General features: G+C 46.9%; 1 protein-coding gene across 1 annotated transcript in view; it reads left to right on the top strand.

Annotated features, from left to right (window-relative positions):
• The window catches only part of MXD4 (MAX dimerization protein 4), an 87798-nt gene that overhangs the window by 49510 nt on the left and 11735 nt on the right, over positions 1 to 26553 (top strand). The window contains exon 4 of the mRNA XM_038745571.1: positions 26131 to 26245. Within this exon, the coding sequence (XP_038601499.1) occupies positions 26131 to 26245 (115 nt within the window). The remainder of the gene's footprint in view (positions 1 to 26130; positions 26246 to 26553) is intronic.

Here is a 26553-nt window from a genome sequence, read left to right as displayed (position 1 = left end):
GTCGGCAACATATAGAGACGGTCCCTACCCAACAGCGGGCTCACAGTCTAGAAGGGGGAGACAGAGAACAAAACAAAACATATTAACAAAATAAAATAATTAGAATAGATATGTACAAATAAAATAGAGTAATAAATCCGTACAAACATCTAGAGACGGTCCCTACCCAACAGTGGGCTCACAGTCTAGAAGGGGGAGACAGACAACAAAACCAAACATATTAACAAAATAAAATAATTAGAATAAATATGTACAAATAAAATAGAGTAATAAAGCCGTACAAACATATAGAGACGGTCCCTACCCAACAGCGGGCTCACAGACTAGAAGGGGGAGACAGAGAACAAAACCAAACATATTAACAAAATAAAATAATTAGAATAAATATGTACAAATAAAATAGAGTAATAAATCCGTACAAACATCTAGAGACGGTCCCTACCCAACAATGGGCTCACAGTCTAGAAGGGGGAGACAGCAAAACAAAACATATTAACAAAATAAAATAAATAGAATAAATATGTACAAATAAAATAGAGTAATAAATCCGTACAAACATCTAGAGACGGTCCCTACCCAACAGTGGGCTCACAGTCTAGAAGGGGGAGACAGACAACAAAACAAAACATATTAACAAAATAAAATAGTTAGAATAAATATGTACAAATAAAATAGAGTAATAAATCTGTACAAACATCTAGAGACGGTCCCTACCCAACAGCGGGCTCACAGTCTAGAAGGGGGAGACAGAGAACAAAACAAAACATATTAACAAAATAAAATAATTAGAATAAATATGTGCAAATAAAATAGAGTAATAAATCCGTACAAACATCTAGAGACAGTCCCTACCCAACAGTGGGCTCACAGCCTAGAAGGGGGAGACGGAGAACAAAACAAAACATATTAACAAAATAAAATAATTAGAATAAATATGTACAAATAAAATAGAGTAATAAATCCGTACAAACATATATACATATATACAGGTGCTGTAGGGAGGGGAAGGAGGTGAGGTGGGGGGGATGGGGAGGAGGGGGAGAGGGAATGTGCTTAGTACAGTGCTCTGCACACAGTAAGCACTCAATAAATACAGTTGAATGAATGAATGAATAATGATGGTATTTGTTCAGCGCTTACTATGTGCCAAGCACTGTTCTAAGCGCTGGGATGGATACAAGGTCATCAGGTTGTCCCATGTGGGGCTCACAGTCTGTATCTACCCCAGCGCTCAGTGCAGTGCCTGCGCTGGGATAGATACCTATCTATTCTATTTATTTTATTTTGTTAGTATGTTTGGTTTTGTTCTCTGTCTCCCCCTTTTAGACTGTGAGCCCACCGTTGGGTAGGGACTGTCTCTATATGTTGCCAATTTGTACTTCCCAAGCACTTAGTACAGTGCTCTGCACATAGTAAGCGCTCAATAAATACGATTGATGATGAGGATGATACAAGGTCATCAGGTTGTCCCATGTGTGGGGCTCACAGTCTGGATCTACCCCAGTGCTCAGTACAGTGCCTGGCACGTAGGAAGCGCTTTAACAAATGGTATTTTTTTTTAAAAAAATGGAGAGATACTTTCTCCCCCTTCCTTCCCTCTGTCTCTCCCTCCTTTCCGCAGTTGAGCTGAATCCTCCTCAATGCCGTATTCCAATACCACCTCCTCCAAGAGGCCTTCCCGATCGAAGCCTTTTAGACTGTGAGCCCACTGTTGGGTAGGGACTGTCTCTATATGTTGCCAACTTGGACTTCCCAAGCGCTTAGTACAGTGCTGTGCACACAGTAAGCGCTCAATAAATGCGATTGATGATGATGATGAAGCCCTCATTTCCTCTTCTCCCACTCCCTTCTGCGTCCCCGTGGCCCTTAGACCTGAACCCTGTAAGCACCTGATTTTCACCCCATTCCCAACTCCATAGCACTTACGGAGAAGCAGCGTGGCTCAGCAGAAAGAGCCCGGGCTTTGGAGTCAGAGGTCATGGGTTCAAATCCCGGCTCCTCCAATTGTCAGTTGTGTGACTTTGGGCAAGCTGCTTTACTTCTCTGTGCCTCAGTTCCCTCATCTGTAAAGTGGGGATTAAAACTGTGAGCCTCCCGTGGGGCAACCTGATCACCTTGTAACCTCCCCAGTGCTTAGAACAGTGCTTTGCACATAGTAAGCGCTTAACAAATACCATTATTATTATTATTATTATATTCATTATTTATTTATATTAAGATCTGTCTCCCTCCACCCCTCTAATCTTTAAGCTCCTGGTGGGCGGGTAACGTGTCTACCAACGCGCTTGTAATGTACTCTCCCGAGTGCTTAGTGCAGTGCTCCGCACACAGTAAGCTCTCCATAAGCAGCGTGGGTCAGTGGAAAGAGCACGGGCTTTGGAGTCAGAGGTCATGGGTTCGAATCCCGGCTCCCCCACATGTCTGCTGTGTGACCTTGGGCAAGTCACTTAACTTCTCTGAGCCTGTTACCTCATCTGTAAAGTGGGGATTGACTGTGAGCCCCACGTAGGACAACCTGATCACGTTGTCTCCCCCCCAGCACTTAGAACAGTGCTTTGTACATAGTAAGCGCTTAACAAATGCCGTCATTATCATTATTATTATGTGGGACAACCCGATTACCTTATATCTCCACCAGCGCTTAGAATAGTGTTTGGCACATAGTAAGCACTTAACAAATACCAGCATTATTATTAATGCTATCATAAATGCCATCATTATTATTGCCATTAGTATTAATTGATTAGCGCCCGAGGGTAGCGAAGGGTAGGCAGGTGCAGTGAGGCACCCCACGAGCTAGGCAGTGCTCTGAGCCTCCTGTCCCAGGGGGACTGTGTGGTTGGAAAATCTTGCTTTATTTGTTCGCCTTTATGGTATTTGTTAAGCGCTTATTATGTGCCAGGCACTATAATAATAATAATAATAATAATAATAATAATAATAATAATAATTCATTTCATTCATTCATTCAGTTGTATTTATTGAGCGCTTACTGTGTGCAGAGCACTGGACTAAGCGCTTGGGAAGTAAAAGTCGGCAACATATAGAGGCGGACCCTACCCAACAACGGGCTCACATTCATTCATTCAATCTTATTTATTGAGCGCTTACTGTGTGCAGAGCACTGGACTAAGCGCTTGGGAAGTACAAGTTGGCAACATATAGAGACGGGCCCTACCCAACAACGGGCTCACATTCATTCATTCAATCGTATTTATTGAGCGCTTACTGTGTGCAGAGCACTTTACTAAGCGCTTGGGAAGTCCAAGTTGGCAACATATAGAGACGGGCCCTACCCAACAGCGGTCTCACATTCATTCATTCAATTGTATTTATTGAGCGCTTACTGTGTGCAGAGCACTTTACTAAGCGCTTGGGAAGTCCAAGTTGGCAACATCTAGAGATGGGCCCTACCCAACAGCGGGCTCACAGTCTAGAAGGGGGAGACAGGCAACAAAACAAAACACGTGGACAGGTGTCAAGTCGTCAGAATAAATAGAATTAAAGCTAAGTGCACATCATTAACTAAATTAGTTTAGGCCCTACTGAGAGCTCACCTCCTCCAGGAGGCCTTCCCAGACTGAGCCCCTTCCTTCCTCTCCCCCTCCTCCCCCCTCCATCCCCCCATCTTACCTCCTTCCCTTCCCCACAGCACCTGTATATATGTATATATGTTTGTACATATTTATTACTCTATTTATTTATTTTACTTGTACATATTTATTCTATTTATTTTATTTTGTTAATATGTTTTGTTTTGTTCTCTGTCTCCCCCTTCTAGACTGTGAGCCCACTGTTGGGTAGGGACTGTCTCTATATGTTGCCAACTTGTACTTCCCAAGCGCTTAGTCCAGTGCTCTGCACACAGTAAGTGCTCAATAAAATACGATTGATTGATTGATTGATTAAATTAATAGGATAGTAATCCCCTCTGTACCTGGGAAAGCCCGTGCCAGTGCGCCCAGGCCGGGAGACCCTAGGCCGACATGCCAGGCCGAGAGAGCCCGGATTAACTTAGCGCTTAGTACAGTGCTCTGCACACAGTAAGCGCTCAATAAATACGATTGATGATGATGATGATTAACTTGTTGTGGTGTGCGCCCATCTACGGGGCCGTTGCTGTACCGAACCCTGCAAAGAGTGCGAACACTGGACCTCAAGGGATTCTCAGGGGCAAGAGAGGTGTCAAACGCCACAGTCAATCAATCAATCAATCAATCGTATTCATTGAGCGCTTACTGTGTGCAGAGCACTGTACTAAGTGCTTGGGAAGTACAAGTTGGCAACATATAGAGACAGTCCCTACCCAACAGTGGGCTCACAGTCTAAAAGAGTGGGCTCACAGTCTAAAAGACAGTCATTTCCACACTGGCGTTTCCCCACCCGCGAACCAAACATCGCATTTTCACACTTTCTAGTCAGGGTGGCCCGGCCACCAGGTATAGTATTTGTTAATCAATCAATCAATCAATCGTATTTATTGAGTGCTTACTGTGTGCAGAGCACTGTACTAAGCGCTTGGGAAGCACAAGTTGGCAACATATAGAGACAGTCCCTACCCAACAGTGGGCTCACAGTCTAAAAGGGAGAGACAGAGAACAAAACCAAACATACTAACAAAATAAAATAAATAGAATAGGTATGTACAAGTAAAATAAATAGGGTAATAAATATGTACAAACATATATACATATATATAGGTGCTGTGGGGAAGGGAAGGAGGTAAGATGGGGGGATGGAGAGTGGGCTCACAGTCTAGAACCCCCCTGTAAGCCCCCCGTGGGGCAACCTGAGCTCCTTGTAATCTCCCCAGCGCTCAGTGCATCATCATCATCATCATCAATCATATTTATTGAGCACTTACTGTGTGCAGAGCACTGTACTAAGCGCTTAGTACAGTGTTAAGTGTTTACTGTGTGCCAGGCACTTTCCTAAGCGCTGGGGTGGATACGAGCCAGTCGGGTTGGACACAGCCCCTGTCCCACGGGGGGCTCACAGTCTCCACCCCCATTTCACAGATGAGGGAACTGAGGCACGGAGAAGTGAAGTGACTTGCCCAGGGTCACATAGCAGACACGTGGTGGAGCCAGGAATAGAACCCATGACCTTCCAACTCCCACCCCCGTGCTCTGCTTGTAAGGATAGATATAGGAGAATAATAATAATAATAATGATGATGGCATTTATTAAGCGCTTACTATGTGCAAAGCACTGTTCTAAGCGCTGGGGAGGATACAGGGTGATCAGGTTGTCCCACATGGGCTTACAGTCTTCATCCCCATTTGACAGATGAGGTCACTGAGGCCCAGAGAATAACAATAATAATACTAATGATGATGGCATTTATTAAGCGCTTACTATGTGCAAAGCACTGTTCTATGAGCTGGGGAGGATACAAGGTGATCAGGTTGTCCCACGTGGGCTTACAGTCTTCATCCCCATTTGACAGATGAGGTCACTGAGGCCCAGAGAATAACAATAGTAATACTAATGATGATGGCATTTATTAAGCGCTTACTATGAGCTGGGGAGGATACAAGGTGATCAGGTTGTCCCACGTGGGCTTACAGTCCTTCATCCCCATTTTCCAGATGAGGTCACTGAGGCCCAGAGAAGTGAAGTGACCTGCCCCAAGTCACACAGCTGACAATTGGCGGAGCCGGGATTTGAACCCGTGACCTCTGACTCCAAAGCCCGGGCTCTTTTCCACTGAGCCGCACGCTGCTTCTCTACGATGTTGATGATAAGGGCTGTGGGAGGCAGGATGAGTTCAGTTAGTCATATTTATTGAGGTGCTTACTGTGTGCAGAGCATTGTACTAAGCGCTTGGAAAGTACAGTACAGCAATAAAGAGTGGCAAACCTGCCGACAACAGGCTCCCAGTCTAGAGGTGGAGCAGACAGACATCAATATTCATTCGTTCATTCATTCATTCATTCAATCGTATTTATTGAGCGCTTACTGTGTGCAGAACACTGTACTAAGCGCTTGGGAAGTCCAAGTTGGCAACATATAGACAGGGTCCCTACCCAGCAGTGGGCTCACAGTCTAGAAGGGGGAGACAGAGAACAAAACAAAACATATTAACAAAATAAAATCAATAGAATAAATATGTACAAATAAAATAGAGTAATAAATATGTACAAACATATACATATATACAGGGGCTGTGGGGAGGGGAAGGAGGTAAGGCGGGGGGGATGGGGAGGAGGGGGAGATTAGATTCATTCATTCAGTTAGTCATATTTATTAATAATAATAATAATGGCATTTATTAAGGGCTTAATATGTGCAAAACACTGTTCTAAGCGCGGGGGAGGTTACAAGGTGATCAGGTTGTCCCACGGGGGGCTCACAGTCTTAGTCCCCATTTTACAGAGGAGGGAACTGAGGCCCAGAGAAGTGAAGTGACTTGCCCAAAGTCACACAGCTGACAATTGGCGGAGCCGGGATTTGAACCCATGACCTCTGATTCCAAAGCCCAGACTCTTTCCCACTGAGCCACGCTGCTTCTCTAAAACAGACATCAGTATGAGTAAACAGTCATCGTAGAAATAAGTAGAATTACAAATGTGTACATATATACATAAGTGCTGTGGCGCGGGTTTTGGGGAGAGCGAGTCGGGGCGATGGGGAGGAGGAGCTGAGGAAAAATGGGGCTTAGTCTGGGAAGGCCTCTTGGAGGAGGTGCGCCTTCAGTAGGGCTTGGAAGGGGGGAAGAGGGATTGTTTGGTGGATTTCAGGAGGGAGGATGTTCCAGGCCAGAGGTAGGACGTGGGCCAGGGGTCGGCGGCGGGACGGGGGAGATGGAGGCCCAGTGAGGAGGATAGCGGCACCAGAGGAGCGGAGGGTGCGGGCTGCGATGGAGAAGGAGAGGAGGGAGGGGAGGTAGGAGAGGGCAAGGTGTATGTACCAATCAATCTGCGCGTCAGGCAGAAACTCCTCACCCTGGGCTTCAAGGCTGTCCATCCCCTCGCCCCCTCCTACCTCACCTCCCTTCTGTCCTTCTCCAGCCCAGCCCGCACCCTCTGCTCCTCCGCCGCTAATCTCCTCACCCTACCTTGTTCTCGCCTGTCCCGCCATCGACCCCCAGCCCACGTCCTCCCCCGGGCCTGGAATGCCCCCAATCCCTCCGCCCATCCGCCAAGCTAGCTCTGTTCCTCCCTTCAAGGCCCTGCTGAGAGCTCACCTCCTCCAGGAGGCCTTCCCAGACTGAGCCCCTTCCTTCCTCTCCTCCTCGTCCCCCTCTCCATCCCCCGCATCTTACCTCCTTCCCTTCCCCACAGCACCTGTATATATGGATATATGTTTGTACATATTTATTACTCTATTTATTTATTTATTTTACTTGTACATATCTATCCTATTTATTTTATTTTGTTAGTATGTTTGGTTTTGTTCTCTGTCTCCCCCTTTTAGACTGTGAGACCACTGTTGGGTAGGGACTGTCTCTATATGTTGCCAATTTGTACTTCCCAAGCGCTTAGTACAGTGCTCTGCACATAGTAAGCGCTCAATAAATACGATTGATGATGATGATGATGATGATGTTGGGTAGGGACTGTCTCTATATGTTGCCAACTTGTACTTCCCAAGCGCTTAGTACAGTGCTCTGCACATGGTAAGCGCTCAATAAATACGATTGATTGATTGATGTACTTAGTGCTTAGGGTTGGGAAAGAGAGAAGGATGGGAGATGAGAAATTAATCAGGAAGGCCTCTTAGAGGAAGTGAGATTTCATTAGAGAAGCGGCGTGGCTCAGTGGAAAGAGCCCGGGCTTTGGAGTCAGAGGTCAGGGGTTCTAATCCCGGCTCCGCCACTTCATTCATTCATTCATATTTATTGAGCACTTACTGTGCACAGAGCACTGTACTAAGCGCTTGGGAAGTACACGTTGGCAACATATAGAGATGGTCCCTACCCAACAATGGGCTCATAGTCTAGAAGGGGGAGACAGACAACAAAATTAAACAGGTAGAGAGGTGTCAAGTCGTCAGAACAACTAGAATTAAAGCTAAATGCACATCATTAACGAAATAAATAGAATAGTAAATATGTACAAGTAAAATAAATAGAGTGTTAAACCTGTGCAAACATATATACAGGGGCTGTGGGGAGGGGAAGGAGGTAGGGCGGGGGGGATGGGGAGGAGGAGAGGAAAAAGGGGACTCATTGTGGGAAGGCCTCCTGGAGGAGGTGAGTTTTCAGGAGGGCCTTGAAGGAAGAGAGCTAGTTTGGCGGATGCATGGAGGGAGGGCATTCCTGTATATATGTATATACCTGTATATATGTATATATGTTTGTACATATTTATTACTCTATTTATTTATTTATTTATTTTACTTGTACATATCTATTCTATTTATTTTATTTTGTTAGTATGTTCGGTTTTGTTCTCTGTCTCCCCCTTTTAGACTGTGAGCCCACTGTTGGGTTGGGACTGTCTCTATATGTTGCCAATTTGTACCTCCCAAGCGCTTAGTACAGTGCTCTGCAAATAGTAAGCGCTCAATAAATACGATTGATGATGATGATGATGATTCCAGGCCAGGGGGAGGATGTGGGGACAGGTGAGAACGAGGCCCAGTGAGGGGGTTAGCGGCAGCCAAGGGGCGGAGTGCGAGGGCTGGGCTGGAGAAGGAGAGAAGGGAGGGGAGGGAGGAGGGGGCGAGGGGATGGATGGACAGCCTTGAAGCCCAGGGTGAGGAGCTTTTGCTTCATGTGAAGGTTGATAGGCAGCCAGCAGCCACTGGAGATTTTGGGGGAGGAGAGTGACATGCCCATTATTATTATGCCCAGAGCGTTTCTGTAGAAAGATAATCCGGGCAGCAGAGTGAAGTATAGACTGAAGCGGGGAGAGACAGGAGGATGGGAGAGCAGAAAGGAGGTCGATGCAGTCATCCAGTCGGGATAGGATGAGAGATTGAACCAGCAAGGTAGCGGTTTGGATCAATCAATCAATCAATCAATCGTGTTTATTGAGTGCTTACTGTGTGCAGAGCACTGTACCAATAATAATAATAATGGCATTTATTAAGCGCTTACTATGTGCAAAGCACCGTTCTAAGCGCTGGACTAAGTGCTTGGGAAGTCCAAGTTGGCAACATATAGAGACAGTCCCTACCCAACAGTGGGCTCACAGTCTAAAAGGGGGGGACAGAGAACAAAACCAAACATACTAACAAAATAAAATAAATAGAATATATATGTACAAATAAAATAAATAAATAGAGTAATAAATATGTACAAACATATATACAGGTGCTGTGGGAAGGGAAGGAGGGAAGATGGGGGGGATTGAGGGGGGACGAGGGGGAGAGGAAGGAAGGGGCTCAGTCTGGGAAAGATGGAGAGGAAAGGGCGGATCTTGGCGATGTCGGTTATGTGCCAAGCACAGCACTAAGCGCTGTGGTAGATTCAAGCGCTTAGTACAGTGCTCTGCACACAGTAAGCGCTCAATAAATACGATTGATGATGATTCAAGATAATCGGGCCAGGCCAGGGGGCTCACAGTCTACAGGGGAGGAAGGACAAGTATCTTATCCCCATTTTACAGATGAGGAAACTATGGCCCAGAGCAGCGAAGTGACTTGCCCATCCAGGCAGGTGGCAGAGCCGGGATTAGAACTCCTGACCCCCAGGCTGAGGCTCTGACCTCCTAGAAGGAGCTCAGCTTCCTCATTTCCCATCTCTCTCTTCCTGTCAGACTCTCTTGGGTTTTATTTTTAAAACCTCAAATGCCCTTTTCACCTCTCTCCCTCCCTCTCCCCACCCGAGCTCCGCCCCCCTCACTTGGTGGCCCAGGCCACCCTGACTAGAAAGTGTGAAAATGCTTGGTTCGTACCAGTGTGGAAATGACTGTGGCGTTTGACACCTCTCGCACCCCTGGGAATCCCTTGAGGTCCAGCGTTCGCACTCTTTGCAGGGTTTGGTATGGCAAGGGCCCTGTAGACGGGCACACACCACGACGGGTTAATCTGGGCTCTCTCGGCCTGGGCACGTCGGCCTAGGGTCTCCCGGCCTGGGCACACTGGCACGGGCTTTCCCGAGTACAAAGGGATTAATGTGAACCCGCTGTTGGGTAGGGACCTTCTCTAGATGTTGCCAACTTGTACTTCCCAAGAGCTTAGTACAGTGCTCTGCACACAGTAAGCGCTCAATACGATTGAATGAATGAATGAATGTCGGCCTAGGGTTTCCCGGCCTGGGCACACTGGCACGGGCTTTCCCGGGTACAAAGGGATTAGTGTGAGCCTGCTGTTGGGTAGGGACCTTCTCTATATGTTGCCAACTTGTACTTCCCAAGCGCTTAGTACAGTGCTCTGCACACAGTAAGCGCTCAATACGATTGAATGAATGAATGAATGTCGGCCTAGGGTCTCCCGGCCTGGGCACACTGGCACGGGCTTTCCCGGGTACAAAGGGACTAGTGTGAGCCCGCTGTTGGGTAGGGACCTTCTCTAGATGTTGCCAACTTGTACTTCCCAAGCGCTTAGTACAGTGCTCTGCACACAGTAAGCGCTCAATAAATACGATTGAATGTATTAGTATTCTTTTAATTTTCTTAATGCTGTGCATTTAGCTTTAATTCTATTTGTTCTGATGACACCTGTCCACATGTTTTGTTTTGTTGTCTGTCTCCCCCTTCTAGACTGTGAGCCCGTTGTTGGGTAGGGACCGTCTCTTTATGTTGCCAACTTGTACTTCCCAAGCGCTTAGTACAGTGTTCTGCACACAGTAAGCGCTCAATAAATACGATTGAATGAGTGAATGAATGAACAAGCAGAAATTCCCAGCTCCTCATGGTGCCAACTAGCCGGGTCTCTCGCCCCATGGGTAATTTGAATTTGTGCCTGGGTGCCAGGCTGATCTTGGCATAGACTTGGGATACTACTAGGGAGTAATACTAGAGAAGCAGCGTGGCTCCGTGGAAAGAGCCTGGGCTTGGGAGTCAGAGGTCATGGGTTCAAATCCTGGCTCCGCCACGTGAGAGCTGTGTGACTTTGGGCAAAGTCACTTAATAATAATAATAACAATAATGGCATTTATTAAGCGCTTACTGTGTGCAAAGCGAGGTGACACGGTGATCAGGTTGTCCCCCGGGGGGCTCACAGTCTTAATCCCCATTTTACAGATGAGGTAACTGAGGCCCAGAGAAGTGAAGTGACTTGCCCAAAGTCACACAGCTGACAATTGGAAGAGCCGGGATTTGAACCCCTGACCTCTGACTCCAAAGCCCGTGCTCTTTCCACCGAGCCACGCTGCTTCCCCTAACTTAGGGGAAGCTAACTTAACTTCTCTGGGCCTCAGTTACCTCATCTGTAAAATGCGCTTCCCAAGCACCTAGTACAGTGCTCTGCACACAGTAAGTGCTCAATAAATATGATTGAATGGATGAATTAATGAATGAATGGGGATTAAGACTGTGAGCCCCACATGGGACAACTTGATTACCCTGTGTCTTCCCCAGCGCTTAGTACAGTGCTTGGCACATAGTAAGCACTTAACAAATGCCATCATTATTCTTATTATACATGCGAGCAGATTGACTCTGGCTTTAATAATAACAATAACGACAATTGTGGTATTTGTTGAGCCCCCTGGAAGTTGTTCTAGCCGGATTGGGGTGGTCCCATGGAAGGGGACACCCTCAAGTTCTTGGATTTTGGGTGAAAAATGCCCTTTATTCCTTCCTGCACCCACACCCTCCCAATCCCTAGTTCTCAGGGAAAATGTCTCCAACTTTCTGGGCACTTCCTGCCATTGTTCCTTTTCTCCGCCGCCCCCCCACCCATTCCTGCAGGAATATCCCAGATGGTTCCTGCAAGTTCCCCATGGCCCTCCCTGGTGACCGGGCTGGGGTCTCCTCCGTGACCCCAATTGATTGATAGCATTTATTAAGCGCTTACTATGTGCAAAGCACTGTTCTAAGCGCTCGGAAGCTTACAGGGTTGTCCCACGGGGGGCTCACAGTCTTCATCCCCACTTTCCAGATGAGGGAACTGAGGCCCAGAGAAGTGAATTGACTTGCCCAAAGTCACACGGCTGACAAGGGGTGGAGCCGGGATTTGAACCCATGACCTCTGACTCCAAAGCCCGGGCTCTTTCCACTGAGCCACGCTGCTTCTCGCCCTCCAGGAGCCCCCTGAGCAAGGGGCCCTGCCGGTGGGGAGCCGGAGATTTTCTTTTAGACTGTGAGCCCACTGTTGGGTAGGGACTGTCTCTATATGTTGCCAATTTGTACTTCCCAAGCGCTTAGTACAGTGCTCTGCACATAGTAAGCGCTCAATAAATACGATTGATGATGATGATGATGATGATGATGATTTTCCGGGGAGGGGGCCTGCAGGAGCGGAGGAGGAAGAAATGGGTGGGGAGGTCTGAACGTGGTCTTTTCTGGCACATCATAATAATGATAATAATAATAATAATAGTATTTGTACAGTGCTTGCTATAATAATAATAATGATGGCATTTGTTAAGCGCTTACTATGTGCAAAGCACTGTTCTAAGCGCTGGGGAGGTTACAAGGTGATCAGGTTGTCCCACTGGGGGCTCACAGTCTTAATCCCCAGCTTACAGATGAGGGAACTGAGGCCCAGAGAAGTGAAGTGACATGCCCAAAGTCACACAGCTGACAATTGGCGGAGCCGGGGTTTGAACCCACGACCTCTGACTCCGAAGCCCGGGCTCTTTCCATTGAGCCACTCTGCTTCTCTAATGTGCGAAGCACTGTTCCAAGCGCTGGGGAGGATACAGGCTGATCAGGTTGTCCCATGTGGGGCTCACAGTCTCAATCCCCATTTTACAGATGAGGGAACTGAGGCCCAGGGAAGTGAAGTGACTTGCCCAAAGTCACACAGCTGATAAGTGAGCGCCTAATAAATGCCATTATAAAAATAAAAAATAAGTGGCGAACGGGGATTAGGACCCACGACCTCTGGCTCCCAAGCCCGGGCTCTTTCCACAGAGCCACGCTGCTTCCCCAACTTCTAGACTGTGAGCCCACTGTTGGGTAGGAACTGTCTCTATGTGTTGCCGACTTGTACTTCCCAAGCGCTTAGTACAGTGCTCTGCACACAGTAAGCACTCAATAAATATGATTGATCATTGCATCAATACATCATCATGCAGAGCATTAACAAAATAAATGGAGTAGTAAATATGTACAAGTAAAATAAATAGAGTAATAAATTTGCACAAACATATATTCAGGTGCTGTGGGGAGGGGAAGGAGGTAGGGCGGGGGGGGATGGGGAGGAGGAGGAGGGGGAGAGGAAGCAGGGGGCTCAGTGTGGGAAGGCCTCCTGGAGGAGGTGAGCTCTCAGTAGGGCTTTGAAGGGAGGAAGAGGGCTAGCTTGGCGGGTGGGCAGAGGGAGGGCATTCAGGGCCAGGGGAAGGATGTGAAATGAATGAATGAATGAATGAATCCTCCTGCAGAGTCAATCAATCAATCAGTCGTATTTATTGAGCACTTACTGTGTGCAAAGCACTGTACTAAGCGCTTGGGAAGTCCAAGTTGGCAACATATAGAGACGGTCCCTACCCAACAGCGGGCTCACAGTCAAGGCAGGTTCTCAAGACCCTGGGTTTGTCTGGACATGCCGGCTCTCAGTTTCTCCCCTCAGTCAGTCAGTCGTATTTATTGAGCATGTACTGTGTACTAAGAGCTTGGGAGAGTACAATAGAACAATAAACAACGATAGAGAATAGAGAACAGTAGAGAATCAATCAATCAATCAATCGTATTTATTGAGCGCTTACTATGTGCAGAGCACTGTACTAAGCGCTTGGGAAGTACAAATTGGCAACAATTTGAGAAGCAGCATGGCTCAGTGGAAAGAACATGGGCTTTGAAGTCAGAGGTCAGTCAATCAATCAATCGTATTTATTGAGTGCTTACTGTGTGCAGAGCACTGTACTAAGAGGTCAGGGGTTCACATCCCGACTCTGCCAATTGTCAGCTGGGTGACTTTGGGCAAGGCACTTCACTTCTCTGGGCCTCTGTCACCTCATCTGTAAAATGGGGATGAAGACTGTGAGCCCCCCGTGGGACAACCTGATCACCTTGTAACCTCTCCAGCGCTTAGAACAGTGCTTTGCACGTAGTAGGTGCTTAATAAATGCCATTATTATTATTATTATTATTATTGTTATTACTATTATGTGGAATGAATGAGTGAATAAATCGTCTTGCCGAGTCAAGGCAGGCACTGAGGACACTGGGTTTGTCCGGACATGCTGGCTCTCAGTTTCCCCACTCAGTCAGTCAGTCTAGTCATATTTATTGAGCACTTACTACTACTACTAATAATAATGGTAATAATAACAATATAATAACAATATAATATTATAATCAATATAATTAATGGATTCAATCAATTAATAACAATGCTAATAATAATATAATAACAATATAATATCATAATCGATATAATTAATTAATTTAATCAATTGATAATAATGCTAATAATATAATAACAATATAATATTATAATCGATATACTTAATTAATTTAATCGATTAATAATAATGCTGATAATAGAATAGCGGTGATATTATAATCAATATAATTAATTTAATCAATTAATGGTAATAATAATATAATAACAATATAACATTATAATCAATATAATTAATTAATGTAATCAATTAATAACAATGATTAATAATAAATAATAAATAAATAATATGATGGTGCAGTTATATTAAAATTGATATAATTAATTAATATAATTATCAATGATATAATGAGAATAATAGTGTGCTTACTGTGTACTAAGCACTTGGGAGAGTACAGGATAACGGCAAACAGAAGCATTCCTGCCCACAGCGAGCACTCCCCTCCGCGCCAGCGGGAAGCGGGGCCGTGGCTTCCTGTCATCCCGGACCCCAGTGCGAGTGTCGCTGTCAGATGGACATCCCCCTCTGCGTCCCCCAGGAGGACCACCTGGTCCCCCCAGCCGCAGCCCACCAATCAATCAATCAGTCAATCGTATTTACTGAGCGCTTACTGTGTGCAGAGCACTGTACTAAGCGCTTGGGAAGTACAAGATGGCAACATGTAGAAGGCACCACCTTTCTTGGGGGGCGTTTTTCTTCCCCACTCAGAATGAAAAAGGAATTGTGGTTTGTGCTGATCACTGGGACAGATGCAATACAATCAGATTGGACACTGTCCTTGTCCCCCACGGGGCAAACAAGCTTAGACCAGTTATTTTTATTCCCATTATGGCTATAGAAAGTGAGGACCAGGGAAGTTGAATGACTCACCCAAGGTCACACAGCAAGCAAGTGACCAAGCTGGGATTAGAACACAGGTCGGTGGCCGTCGGCTGTCGGGAGAGTTTGTCCTCCGGTAAAGCACGGGCTTTGGAGTCAGGAGGATCTGGGTTCTAATCCCGGCCTTGCCACTTGTCTGCTGAGAGACCCTGGGCAGGTCACTTCACTTCTCTAAACCGTAGTTCCCTCATCTGTAAAATGGGGATTAAGACTGTGAGCCCCATGTGGGACAGGGACTGTGTCCAACCAGATTGGCCTATTATATCTAGCCCAGTGCTTAGTACAGTGCCAGACATATAGTGAGCACATACAAATACCATGAAAATGAAAAGGGAGTGTACAGCGGGGCCCTTATCGACTCCATCCACTAGCCTATTAGAGAAGCAGCGTGGCTCTGTGGAAAGAGCACAGGCTTTGGAGTCAGAGGTCATGGGTTCAAATCCGGGCCCCGTCAAATGTCAGCTGTGTGACTTTGGGCACGTCACTTAACTTCTCTGTGCCTCAGTGACCTCATCTGGAAAATGGGGTTGAAGACGGTGAGCCCCACATGGGACAACCTGATCACCTTGTCACCTCCCCAGTGCTTGGAACAGTGCTTTGCACATAGTAAGCGCTTAACAAATGCCAATTATTATTATTATTACAAGGTGATCGGGCTGCCCCACTGGGGGCTCACCGTCTTCCCCCTCGGCCCCCTCTCCATCCCCCCCCGCCCCGTCTTACCTCCTTCCCTTCCCCACAGCACCTGTAAATATGTATATATGTTTGTACATATTTATTACACTATTTATTTATTTTACTTGTACATATCTAGTCTATATATTTTATTTTGTTAATATGTTTGGTTTTGTTCTCTGTCTCCCCCTTCTAGACTGTGAGCCCAATGTTGGGTAGGGACTGTCTCTAATATGTCGCCAACTTGTACTTCCCAAGCGCTTAGTCCAGTGCTCTGCACACAGTAAACGCTCGATAAATACGATTGATTGATTGATGAAATATCACGATAATCCTCAGCCCCTCTTCCTGCCTCCTGGCGGCCCTGGTCCTTCCTTCATTCATTCAATCGTATTTCTTGAGCGCTTACTGTGTGCAGAGCACTGTACTAAGCGCTTGGGAAGTACAAGTCGGCAACGTATACAGACGGTCCCTACCCATCAGCGGGCTCACAGTCTAGAAGGGGGAGGCAGACAACAAAACAAAACATTTTAACAAAGTAAAATAAATAGAATAGTAAATATGTACAAGTAAAATAAATAAGTAATAAATCTGTCCAAACATATATACAGGTGCTGTGGGAAGGGGGAGGAGGAAAGGCAGGGGGCATGGGGAGGGGGAGCAAAGCCGCCCCTGGCATCTCCCACTGTTGGGTAGGGACTGTCTCTGTATGTTGCCAACTTGTACTTCCCAAGCGCTTAGTACAGTGCTCTGCACACAGTAAGCGCTCAATAAATAACGATTGATGATCTGGCACCTCACCCCCTCTTCCACCGGCCTTCTGATTTCTCCTTCTGGCCCAGCCCTCGCACCCAAGCCCGCCTCCCTTCACCTGCTCAACCTCCAGACTAAATTCCCCTTTTCCTCAACTCCCCCTCCCTTCCGTGTCACCTCAACTCGCTCCCTTTGCTCTGCCCCCCTTCTCCCTGCCCCACAGCACTTATGAAGTCATTCATTCATTCAATCAAATTTATTGAGCGCTTACTATGTGAGAATCACTGTACTAAGCGCTTGGGAGAGTACAATATAACAATAAACAGACACATTCCCTGCCCACAATGAGCTTACAGTTCCCCTTACAGTGCAGCAGCCATGGTATATGTATATATCTGTAATTCGACTGATTTATATTGATGCCTGTTTACTTGTCTTGATGTGTGTAGATTTATAAGAGCCCGGGCTTGGGAGTTAGAGGTTGTGGGTTCAAATCCCGGCTCCGCTGCTTTCATTCATTCATTCAATCGTATTTATTGAGCGCTTACTGTGTGCAGAGCACTGGACTAAGCGCTTGGGAAGTACAAGTTGGCAACTCATGGGTTCAGATCCCGGCTCTGCCACTTGTCAGCTGTGTGACTTTGGGCAAGTCACTTAACTTCCCTGGGCCTCAGTTCCCTCATCTGTAAAATGAGGATTAAGACTGTTAGCCCCCTGTGGGACAACCTGATCACCTTGTAACCTCCCCAGCGCTTAGAACAGTGCTTTGCATATAGTAAGCGCTTAATAAATACCATTATTATTATTATTATTATATAGAGATGGTCCCTACCCAACAGCAGGCTCACAGTCTAGAAGGGGGAGACAGACAACAAAACAAAACATGTGGACAGGTGTCAAGTCATCAGAATAAGTAGAGATAAAGCTAAATGCACATCATTAAGAAAAACAGAATAGTAAATATGTACAAGTAAAATAGAGTAATAAATCTGTACAATCATATATACAGGTGCTGTGGGGAGGGGAAGGAGGTAGAGCGGTGGGGATGGGGAGGAGGAGTCAGCTGTGTGACTTTGGGCAAGTCACCTCACTTCTCCGTGCCTCAGTTCCCTCATCTGTAAAATGGGGATTAAAACTGTGAGCCCCCCGGGGGACAACCTGATCACCTTGTCACCTCCCCAGCGCTTAGAACAGTGCTTTGCACATAGTAAGCGCTTAATAAATGCCATCATTATTATTATTATTATAGTAAGCGGTTAACAAAATACCCAAATTATTACTATTATTATTGTTATAATTCTGTTTATTTATACTGATCCCTGTTTACTTGTTTTGATGTCTGTCTTCCCCCTTCTAAACTGTAAGCCCGGTGTGGGCAGGGATTGTCAGCTGCTTGACTTTGGGCAAGTCTATTAACTTCTCTGGGCCTCAGTTACCTCACCTGTGAAATGGGGATGGAGTCTGCGAGCCCCACGGGGGACAACCTGATCACCTTGTATCTACCCCGGGACTTAGAACAGTGCTTGGCACATAGTAAGCACTTAACAAATATCATTATTATTATTATTGTATCTATTGCAGAGATGTACTTTCCAAGAGCTTAGTACAGTGCTCTGCGCACAGTAAGCGCTCAATAAATACAATTGAATGAATGAATCTGGGGCTCATCTGGCCCTTCAGTTGGCCTCTCTGGCCCGACCCAAACAATGGATTAAGGGGACCAATCCATGTCAGTCAATCCACTCTCACACTCGATATAAACAGAATTGTAGATCTATACATATATTCAACCCTATCTATTGAGTGCTTAGAGCACTGTACTAAGCGCTTGGAAAGTACAGTTCAGCAAAAAGAGAGACAACCCCTGCCCCACCGGGCTTACAGTCTGGAAGGGGGATGACGGACATCAAAACAAGTAAACCGGCATCAGTATAAATAAATAGAATTATAGATATATATACACATCAAAACAAGTAAGGCATCGATATAAACAGAATTATAGGTCTATACATATATTCAACCCTATCTATTGAGTGCTTAGAGCACTGTACTAAGCGCTTGGAAAGTACAGTTCAGCAAAAAGAGAGACAACCCCTGCCCCACCGGGCTTACAGTCTGGAAGGGGGATGACGGACATCCAAACAAGTAAACAGGCATCAGTATAAATAAATAGAATTATAGATATATATACACATCAAAACAAGTAAGGCATCGATATAAACAGAATTGTAGATCTATACATATATTCAACCCTATCTATTGAGTGCTTAGAGCACTGTACTAAACGCTTGGAAAGTACAATTCGGCAAAAAGAGAGACAACCCCTGCTCCACTGGGCTTACAGTCTGGAAGGGGGATGACGGACATCAAAACAAGTAAACAGGCATCAGTATAAATAAATAGAATTATAGATATATATACACATCAAAACAAGTAAGGCATCGATATAAACAGAATTGTAGATCTATACATATATTCAACCCTATCTATTGAGTGCTTAGAGCACTGTACTAAGCGCTTGGAAAGTACAGTTCAGCAAAAAGAGAGACAACCCCTGCCCCACCGGGCTTACAGTCTGGAAGGGGGATGACGGACATCCAAACAAGTAAACAGGCATCAGTATAAATAGAATTATAGATATATGCACATCAAAACAAGTAAGTCATCGATATAAACAGAATTATAGATCTATAGACTGTGAGCCTACTGTTGGGTAGGGACCGTCTCTATATGTTGCCAACTTGTACTTCCCAAGCGCTTAGTACAGTGCTTTGCACACAGTAAGCGCTCGATAAATACTATTGATTGATACACAGGTGCTGTGGGGCAGGGAGGGGGCGTAGAGCAATCAATCAATCAATCGTATTTATTGAGCGCTTACTATGTGCAGAGCACTGTACTAAGCGCTTGGGAAGTACAAACTGGCATCACAAAGGGAGGGAGTCCGGGTGACGGGGAGGGGAGGAGGAGTTGAGGAAAAGGGGGGCTTAGTCTGGGAAGGCCTCTAATGATCAATGATCTGTAGGTCTGCTGGGCCCAACCGGTTAATCAGAATCTGGGCCATTAATAATAATAATAATAATAATAATAATAATAATAATAATGGCATTTATGAAGCACTTACTATGTGCAAAGCACTGTTCTAAGCGCTGGGGAGGTTACAAGGTGATCAGGTTGTCCCACGGGGGGCTCACAGTCTTAATCCCCATTTGACAGATGAGGTCACTGAGGCCCAGAGAAGTGAAGTGACTTACCCAAAGTCACACAGCTGACTATTGGCGGAGCCGGGGTTTGAACCCAGGACCCCTGACTCCAAAACCCTTGCTCTTTTCCACTGAGCCACGCTGCATCAATCTATAGATGCATCAGCCGTAGGACCCCGTAACCCCAAATTGGCCCAGCTTGGGCATGGAAAATCTCCAGTGGTTGCCTGTCAACGTACGAATCAAGCAAAAACTCCTCATTCTCGGCTTCCGGGAGAAGCAGCGTGGCTCAGTGGAAAGAGCACAGGCTTTGGAGTCAGAGGTCGTGTGTTCAAATCCCCGCTCTGCCAATTGTCGGCTGTGTGACTTTGGGCAAGTCACTTCACTTCTCTGGGCCTCAGTTACCTCATCTGTAAAAGGGGGATGAAGACTGTGAGCCCCCTATGGGACAGCCTGATCACCTTGTAACCTCCCAGCGCTTAGAACAGTGCTTTGCACATAGTAAGCGCTTAATAAATGCCATTATTATTATTATTATTATTATTATTATTATTATTATTATTATTATTCAAGGCTGTCCATCCATCCCCTCGCCCCCTCCTACCTCACTTCCCTTCTCTCCTGCTCCGGCCCAGCCCTCACCCTCCGCTCCTCCACCGCCGCTGACCTCCTCACTGGGCCTCGTTCTCGCCTGTCCCACCATCGACCCCCAGACCCACGTCCTTCCCCGGGCCCGGAATGGCCTCCCTCCGCACATCCGCCAATCTCGCTCTCTTCCTCCCATCAAAGCCCTACTGAGAGCTCACCTCCTCCAGGAGGCCTTCCCACACTGAGCCCCCCTTTTCCTCTCCTCCTCCCCATCCCCTCCCCGCCCTTCCTCCTTCCCCTCCCCACAGCACCTGTATATATTTGTACAGATTTATTACTCTGTTTTACTTGTACATATTTACTATTCTATTTATTTTGTTAGCGATGTGCATATAGCTATAATTCTATTTATTCCGACGGTTTTGACACCTGTCTCCATGTTTTGTTTAGTCGTCTGTCTTCCCCTTCTAGACTGTGAGCCCGTTGTTGGGTAGGGACCGTCTCTATCTGTTGCCAACTTGGACTTCCCAAGCGCTTAGTCCGGTGCTCTGCACACAGTAAGCGCTCAATAAATACGATTGAATGTATGAATGTCGGGTAGGGACCGTCTCTATCTGTTGCCAACTTGGACTTCCCAAGCGCTTAGTCCAGTGCTCTGCACACAGTAAGCGCTCAATAAATACGATTGAATGTATGAATGTCGGGTAGGGACCGTCTCTATCTGTTGCCAACTTGTACTTCCCAAGCGCTTAGTCCGGTGCTCTGCACACAGGAAGTGCTCAATAAATACAATTGAATGAATGAATGTTGGGTAGGGACCGTCTCTATCTGTTGCCAACTTGTACTTCCCAAGCACTTAGTCCAGTGCTCTGCACACAGGAAGTGCTCAATAAATACGATTGAATGAATGAACGTTGGGTAGGGACCGTCTCTATCTGTTGCCGACTTGGACTTCCGAAGCGCTTAGTCCAGTGCTCTGCACACAGTAAGCGCGCAATAAATACGACTGAATGAAAATGAATGGTGGCTGCAGGCCTGAGCCCAACCGCGGCCTCCCAACGCTTCCCTGAAAGGACACCGGGGTTTGTCCCTCCCAGGGCGTTGGCCCCCCCCGTCAACGGAGCCTCTCCGTGCCCGCTGTTGGGTAGGGACCGTCTCTATATGTTGCCAACTTGGATTTCCTAAGCGCTTAGTACAGTGCTCTGCACACAGTAAGCGCCTGCCACCTAAAGCTCCACATGTCGAAGACTGAGCTCCTTGTCTTCCCTCCCAAACCTTGTCCTCTCCCTGACTTTCCCATCTCTGTTGACGGCACTACCATCCTTCCCGTCTCACAAGCCCGCAACCTTGGTGTCATCCTCGACTCCGCTCTCTCATTCACCCCTCACATCCAAGCCGTCATCAAAACCTGCCGGTCTCAGCTCCGCAACATTGCCAAGATCCGCCCTTTCCTCTCCATCCAAACCGCTACCCTGCTCATTCAAGCTCTCATCCTGTCCCGTCTGGACTACTGCACCAGCCTTCTCTCTGATCTCCCATCCTCGTGTCTCTCTCCACTTCAATCCATACTTCATGCTGCTGCCCGGATTATCTTTGTCCAGAAACGCTCTGGGCATGTTACTCCCCTCCTCAAAACTCTCCAGTGGCTACCAATCAATCTGCGCATCAGGCAGAAACTCCTCACCCTGGGCTTCAAGGCTGTCCATCCATCCCCTCGCCCCCTCCTACCTCACCTCCCTTCTCTCCTTCTCCAGCCCAGTCCGCACCCTCTGCTCCTCCACCGCTGATCTCCTCACCGTACCTCGCTCTCGCCTGTCCCGCCATCGACCCCCGGCCCACGTCATCCCCCGGGCCTGGAATGCCCTCCCTCTGCCCATCGGCCAAGCTAGCTCTCTTCCTCCCTTCAAGGCCCTGCTGAGAGCTCACCTCCTCCAGGAGGCCTTCCCAGACTGAGCCCCTTCCTTCCTCTCCCCCTCGTCCCCCTCTCCATCCCCCCGTCTTACCTCCTTCCCTTCCCCACGGCACCTGTATATATGTATATATGGTTGTACATATTTATTACTCTATTTATTTATTTATTTTACTTGTACATTTCTATCCTATTTATCTTATTTTGTTGGTATGTTTGGTTCTGTTCTCTGTCTCCCCCTTTTAGACTGTGAGCCCACTGTTGGGTAGGGACTGTCTCTATGTGTTGCCAATTTGTACTTCCCAAGCGCTTAGTACAGTGCTCTGCACATAGTAAGCGCTCAATAAATACGATTGATTGATTGATTGATTAAATACGATTGAATGAATGAATGCCCTGCCTCATTCATTCAAGCGAGCGGCCTGCCGTCTAGCACCTCGCCTGGGCCTCACAGATGGCTTTACCAACCCGACTTTCTCGGTGCCAAAATCCCCCTGCGGTCCCGAGGCCACAGAAAGTGCAAACTGAACTTTCCTGAACTTTTCGGCCCCTCCCATCTGCTGTGGTTTCCCTTTTGTTTTGGGGTTTTTCTCTTGTGTTCCCCCACGAGGGAAGCTTTTGGGACCTCCGGGGGAGGCATCTCGGGTCCAGGGAGCACTGGGAGCACTTCTCAGGGAGCATGGAGATGCAGCGTGGCTCAGTGGAAAGAGCCCGGGCTTTGGAGTCAAAGGTCATGGGTTTGAATCCCGGCTCCACCACATGTCTGCTGTGCGACCGTGGGCAAGTCACTTCACTTCTCTGAGCCTCAGTCACCTCATCTGTAAAATGGGGATTAAGACTGTGAGCGCCATGTGGGACAACCTGATCACCTTGTATCCCCCCAGCGCTTAGATCAGTGCTTTGCACATAGTAAGCGCTTAACAAATGCCATCTGTATTATTGTTACCTGTACATATCTATTCTAGTTATTTTATTTTGTTAGTATGTATGCCGGCCAATATGATGACAGGCTTTCCCTTGGCCCGGGCTTCTTTTTCATGTTGCCGTCTAGTCAGTCACCGACATATACTGAGCCCCTCCCGTGTGCAAAACACTGTGGTGTTTCGCCGTGCGTGGGAACTTCAGGGGGAGGGGATGGCCGGGCCGGCCTCCATCCATAGCCGCTGGGATCATCCTGTCTACTTGCTTTGTTCTGTTGTCTGTCTCCCCCTTCTAATAATAATAATGGTATTTGTTAAGCGCTTACTATGTGCAAAGCACTGTTCTAAGCGCTGGGGAGGTTACAAGATGATCAGGTTGTCCCACAGGGGGTTCACAGTTTTAATCCCCGTTTTACAGATGAGGGAACTGAGGCCCAGAGAAGTGAAGTGACTTGCTCAAAGTCTCACAGCTGCCAGTTGGCGGAGCCGGGATTCGAACCCATGACCTCGGACTCCAAAGCCCGGGCTCTTGCCACTGAGCCACGCTGCCTCACGCTGCTGCTAGACTGTGAGCCCGTTGCTGAGTAGGGACCGTCTCTGTATTTTGCCGAATTGCTCTTTCCTAGCGCTTAGTACAGTGCTCTGCACCCAGTAAGCGCTCAATAAATACGACTGAATGACTGACTGAAGGAAATCCCTCGAGACTGGAAGCTCATCGTGGGCAGGGAATGGCTCTTTCAACTCTTTTATCAGTCAGTCGTATTTACTGAGCGCCTACCCTGTGCAAATCCTGGCCTTGCCATTTGTCAGCTGTTTGACCTTGGGCAAGTCACTTCACTTCTCTGGGCCTCAGTTCCCTCATCTGTAAAATGGGGATGAAGACTGTGAGTCCCATGTGGGACAACCTGATCACCTTGTGTCCTCCCCAGCGCTTGGAACAGTGCTTGGCCCATAATAAGCACTTAACAAATGCCATCATTATTATGTGCATATATAAGCATATGTATATATGTTTGTACATATTTATTACTCATTTATTTATTTTACTTGTACATATCTATTCTGTTTATTTTATTTTGTTAGTATGTTTGGTTTTGTCTCCCCCTTTTAGACTGTGAGCCCACTGTTGGGTAGGGACTGTCTCTATATGTTGCCAATTTGTGCTTCCCAAGCGCTTAGTACAGTGCTCTGCACACAGTAAGCGCTCAATAAATACGATTGATGATGATGATGATGATGATGATGTGCAGAGCTCTGTACTAAGCGTTCAGGAGAGTACAGTATAACCGAGTTAGTAGGACACGTTCCCTGCCCAAAAGGAGCTTACTCTCTTCCTCCCTTCAAAGCCCTACTGAGAGCTCACCTCCTCCAAGAGGCCTTCCCAGATTGAGCCTCTTTTTTCCTCTCCTCCTCTCCATCCCCCCCGCCCTACCTCCTTCCCCTCCCCACAGCCCCTGTATATATGTTTGGACAGATTTATTACTCTATTTTACTTGTACATATTTACTATTCTATTTATTTTGTTAACGATGTCCATCTAGCTTTATTTCTATTTGTTCTGACGACTTGACACCCGTCCACATGTTTTGTTTTGTTGTCTGTCTTCCTCTTCTAGACTGTGAGCCCGTTGTTGGGTAGGGACCGTCTGTATATGTTGCCGACTTCTAATAATAATAATAATAATGGCATTTATTAAGCCCTTACTATGTGCAAAGTACTGTTCTAAGCGCTGGGGAGGTTACAAAGTGATCAGGTTGTCCCACGGGGGGCTCACAGTCTTAATGCCCATTTCCCAGATGAGGTAACTGAGGCCCAGAGAAGTTAAGTGACTTGCCCAAAGTCAACAGCTTGAGGAGCGGCAGAGCCGGGATTTGAACCCATGACCTCTGGTACTTCCCAAGCGCTTAGTTCAGTGCTCTGCACACAGTAAGCGCTCAATAGATTTATTAGTCTATTCATTTTACTTGTACATATTTACTGTTGTATTTATTTTGTTAATGGTGCGCATCTAGCTTAGTTCTAGCGCAACTAGCTTAAGCACTTAGTACAGTGCTCTACACACAATAAGTGCTCAATAAATACGATTGATGATTGATGATCTAGCTTTATTTCTATTTATTCTGACGACACCTGCCCACATGTTTTGCGTTGTCGTCTGCCTCCCCCTTCTAGACTGTGAGCCCGTTGTTGGGTAGGGACCGTCTCTCTGTGTTGCCGACTTGTGCTTCCCAAGCGCTTAGTCCAGTGCTCTGCACACAGCAAGCGCTCAATAAATACGATTGATCGATTGATTGATAAATACGATTGAGTGAATGAATGAATAAATACGGTTGAACGAATGAATGCTCTGTTGAATGGGACTCTCCCAGGCACTTAGTACGGCGGTCTGCAGACAGTATGCCACCGGTGGATGACAGTCTTTTAGACTGTGAGCCCACTGTTGGGTAGGGACTGTCTCTATGTGTTGCCAATTTGTACTTCCCAAGCGCTTAGTACAGTGCTCTGCACATAGTAAGCGCTCAATAAATACGATTGATTGATTGATTGATCAGACAGTTGGTGGATGGGTGGGTAGTCCAGGGGGGCCAATGTGTGGCTTGGGAGCAGCGTCGCTTGGCCCAAGGAAAGGGTCGGGGCCCGGGAGAGGACGTTGGGGGGCTAGGGAGGGCAGAGCAGCCTTGATGCTCTGCACACAGTAAGCGCTCAATAAATACTATTGACGATGATGATGATGGGAGGGGGCCTGTACAGCCGCCGACGCCGTGCAACAACAGCCCTGTCTTTTTGGAATCGTTTCAGGAGGGCTAAACTCCGGCTATATTTGGAGCAGCTAAAACAACTCGTGCCCCTGGGGCCGGACAGCACTAGGCATACCACTCTCAGTCTCTTGAAAAGAGCCAAGATGCATATCAAGGTAAAATAAAAACTGAAAGCAAGTTGATATTGCAGCCCCCCTCCTTCTTCCCCACCCTCCCTCCTCCTCCTCCCACCCTTCCCTTGATGATGATGGCATTTATTAAGCGCTTACTATGGGCCAAGCACTGTTCTAAGCGCCGGGGGAGATGCGAGGTGATCAGATTGTCCCACGGGGGGCTCACGGTCTTCATCCCCATTTTCCAGCTGAGGGAACTGAGGCCCAGAGAAGTGAAGTGACTTGCCCAGGTCACCGGTTCGAATCCCGGCTCCGCCAGTTGTCAGCTGGGTGACTTTGGGCAAGTCAGC

This window comes from Tachyglossus aculeatus, chromosome 4, assembly GCF_015852505.1.
Source record: "Tachyglossus aculeatus isolate mTacAcu1 chromosome 4, mTacAcu1.pri, whole genome shotgun sequence".
NCBI classification, from domain to species: Eukaryota; Metazoa; Chordata; class Mammalia; order Monotremata; family Tachyglossidae; genus Tachyglossus; species Tachyglossus aculeatus.
The sequence above is the reverse complement of the archived record's forward strand: the minus strand, read 5'-3'. Positions and strand labels throughout refer to the sequence as shown.